The sequence below is a fragment of the Malaya genurostris genome, chromosome 3 (assembly GCF_030247185.1).
Source record: "Malaya genurostris strain Urasoe2022 chromosome 3, Malgen_1.1, whole genome shotgun sequence".
NCBI classification, from domain to species: Eukaryota; Metazoa; Arthropoda; class Insecta; order Diptera; family Culicidae; genus Malaya; species Malaya genurostris.
Genome location: NC_080572.1, coordinates 104,099,683 through 104,103,584, shown reverse-complemented (window position 1 = coordinate 104,103,584; position 3,902 = coordinate 104,099,683). Strand labels below are relative to the sequence as shown.

Genomic DNA, 3,902 nt, shown 5'->3' with positions numbered 1-3,902 from the left:
TGCTTTTTTTGTCGTAAACCTGTTCCGGGATACGTGGAAGGGCTCGTACGGCACATTACGTGGCACATAAAACGTAACCATTTTTTACCGGATGCCTCATTTTATGATTGTACTTTCCCTCGCTGTCGAATGCGTTATCAGCATATGGGATCCTTGAAAAGACATATAAAAGAAACACATCCTCTCGTTGGCAAAAAATCAAAAAAGTCAACTAGTATTACTAGCATTGATATTAATCAGTTGGATAATAGTGTGCGAGACATTCATGTATATGCCCATAATCCAAACATTGAAACTTTTATTTAGAAATCCGGTAACCAGATCTCTTCTATCAAAAGAGGCTAGTTTTAACCAATCCACACCATGTGTTAGAGAATACAGTTCATCGTGCACGGGCCGGTCTTACGAACAGAACGAATATTTCAAAAAATATCCGCATTCCATACGACTATCTTTGTATCTAGACGACGTAGAAATTGGAAATGCGCTTAGTTCAAGGGCAGGAAAGAACAAAATTTCAAACTTTTGCATAAAAATTCAAAATTTTCCTCCGCAATGGAACTCATCTCCAAAAACTATTTTCCCGACTATTTATGCTCTGTCAAGTCAAGTTAAAAAATATGGTTACAGCAAAATATTACAACCATTGATTACGGATCTTAAAATGCTTGAAAAGGGAGTAAAAATATATTACGGAGCAGAAGAATTCGAGTTGCGAGCATCAGTTACTGTGTTTTGTGGAGATACATTAGCAGCACATGACGTGTTCGGTCTTCTTGGTCCTGGAGCAAAATATTTCTGTAGAATCTGCACGATTCCTCGTCAAGTATTTCAAGAAAATCCATTTGCGGAATTCCCTTATCGAACAGTGGAATGGTACAATGAAAAATTACAAGCCGTTAGACATGGTGATATAAAACCATCAGATTGCGGACTAAAAACTACTGGGTGTATCCTAAACGATCTAGAAAACTTCCATATTACACAAAATCATGCCTTGGATACAATGCATGATTTGGCTGAAGGAGTAATTCCTCTTACTATTCAATTAACTTTGAGTTATTTGTACAAACAAAAAGATTTACAGTTTACTAAAGAAACTATCAATAATCGCATCGCATACTTTCATTACGGATACGCTGATCGTAAAAATCGGCCTTCACCAAATATTTCAGATGACATGCTTTCTACTGCTCATAAACACAAATTGAGACAAACTGCCTCTCAAAATTTTTTACTACTGCGAGCATTCCCGTTTTTATTTGGAGATATGATACCTAAAGACTGCAAACACATAATTATGATAGGTCACCTTATAAATATTACCCGTATATTATTATCGCCAGTTGTATCCGAAAACATGCTGATTTGGCTTAATGAACATATCCGTTTATTCCAAAATATTTTCTTTTCAATGTTTGATAAACGCATAAACAAATTGCATCATATGAATCACTAAGAGGAATGCATTCGCCAGTGCGGTAGCATGAAACAATTTAATTGTCTGCTTTTTGAACAAAAAAATAAACCATTAAAAAAACAAGCAGGCACGTGTCGTAATTATAAAAACATTTGCAAAAGCTTAGCAGAACGACAAAGTTTTCGGACAGTGTTGGACATTCTTGATAATCCTCTTAAAAACAACATTGTTTATAAATCTGGACCGATTATGACCAAGGACAAAACACTTTCAGGTTCTCATTTAGGAGAAAATGCACAACTGATTTACACACCTTCTTCAATAATGCTAAACGGTGTGGAGTTTCGCAAGAACTTAGTGGTTACATTAAAGAGTCACAGAAATGAGCCGTTCCCAACGTATGGTGTAATCAAAGAACTTGTTAATTCGAACGATGGTCATTTCTTCCTGTTAAGATTATGCGACACGATTTTATACGACGATTTTTTCCAATCATATGAAGTCCACGTAACTACGGCAGATACATTAGTTAATATAAATGCAGTTTTTCAACATACTAACTTTGCAATTTGGAAATCTTTTGGACAATCTAATAAATACATATCACGGCGCTACTACAACAGAGATTATTGAAATCATAATTGTCGCCACATATAATTGAAAACTTTATTAGATATTCGTAGAAATTCAATGTTTACCCATAACAATTTAAAAAAATATTTTAATGTGACATATCGATTTAACATAATTTGCAGCGCAGGAATTCCTAGAATACGATTATGTTAGATTACTCAGTTACAGGTAAAATACCTAGTGTTTTATATAAAAAGGTCTTATCCACAACGTCACGACATGACTTGTTATTTTATTTCTTGGGTGTTAAATAAAAGGTGCATCTTATTAAAACATATTTTTCGTTATAGTTGATGAAGGAATCACTGATTTCGATACGTTCATGGAATTGAATGAGGCAGATTTTGTCCGGCTACGTTTAAAAACAAAAATTATTAAAAGTATTCAGCGCATTCAAAAGGAATTAAAAAGTAATTCGATAGTAGAGGAGTTGGAGATAAATAAACAAATATCCGATTTTGAAGAAAAAGAACAAACCGGAAATACTGAAAGTGACGGAGACAATGGAACAAATTCGATTGACGAACCATATAGAGACATTTTTTTAGAAGAGGTGAGTTAGTTTTAAAAATGAAATTAATGATTTAATATGTGTGCACTTAATATTTCACGAGGATTACTCTGTTGCATTAATAAATCGATCTAAATCTTAATCAGTACATGTGCATAGAATACAGGCAATTGTGTAGGAGCTACACGTTTTGAGTAAAGAAACAAATTGTTTTATTGGATAATATTTTTAGAGTATGTAGCGTGTTGAAATTATTTTCATTCACGATGTAGAATGTACTGGTGACTACCTATGTCTATTTTGATTGTGCTTGTAATTTTCTCACAATATTAAATATGATTCAGTGTCTCACTTCCGAAAAAAAACAACCACAATAACACATAGACAAATGTGGTTGCCTGATTATCAGTACATCGTGATCTTCACAGTCAATCCATTACATACAACCGATAATGTATAATCCGCATTCTGGTTGCAGGAAATTAATATCGACAAAATATTCAAGCGAACTCGAGCAGGCAAAGATATTATAGAGATTTTAAAAGAAGGTGCGAAGCCTTCAGACGGCTGTTTGAAGTCCATAAACAACATTCTTTGCGAATTTCTAAAATCAACATATGGCCTGTAAGTACTCACAAAATATATATTAGTATATTAGTAATGGCTTTCATTGACATAGGCGTCCATCTTCATACCACAAGAATATGTTGGCAATGTCCCTGGTGAAATCGTATCCTGTATTAGCATCTTCTAATGATTCTGTCCCACAAGCACTGTGGTTTCATCCCCATGCAAGAGGACTAAATAAACATTCAGGCAGGCTGCATTATCATATGGAGTACCTGGTAAGTAAATCTAATGAACGACTCATCCATCGGAAGAAAAAAGTATCTACTTCAGAAAACGTTGACTTAACATGTATGATAAATACAGCATCCGAAGATCAAATAGAACAAATGGTTTGTATACATATTGTTTTAAAATTTGAAATATAGTTTTTACATAGTATGACAATTTTAGAGAAGCGAATTAAAATTCATCTATCCAGAACCAGCAACAAAAGAACGAGTTGAGGAACTTTGGATGGCTACGTTCCAAGATCGGCAGAATATACGTAAGACCGATAACCTGTTATCTTATTTAAAAGACTATCCGGCTGCATCAGCATTTAATGGGAAGTTGGTAATATACTTCGTACCGATTAACTAAATAACGTTGAGCCTGTACCACAGACAAACACTAATATTAAGGACTATGCGTGTGTTTGTTCATGAATAGTTTACAATAACAATCGCGGTATTTTATTGAAATATGAGAAATGTTTTTATTGAAATATGA

General features: G+C 34.1%; 1 protein-coding gene across 1 annotated transcript; it reads left to right on the top strand.

Annotated features, from left to right (window-relative positions):
- Nucleotides 1-2,261: 2,261 nt before the first annotated feature.
- LOC131433915 (uncharacterized) lies at nucleotides 2,262-3,559 on the top strand. Its single transcript, XM_058600529.1, has 3 exons — nucleotides 2,262-2,606; nucleotides 3,043-3,188; nucleotides 3,244-3,559. The coding sequence occupies exons 1-3, from the start codon at nucleotides 2,376-2,378 to the stop codon at nucleotides 3,557-3,559; spliced, it is 693 nt and encodes a 230-aa protein (XP_058456512.1). The 5' UTR covers nucleotides 2,262-2,375.
- The last annotated feature ends 343 nt before the right edge of the window (nucleotides 3,560-3,902 follow it).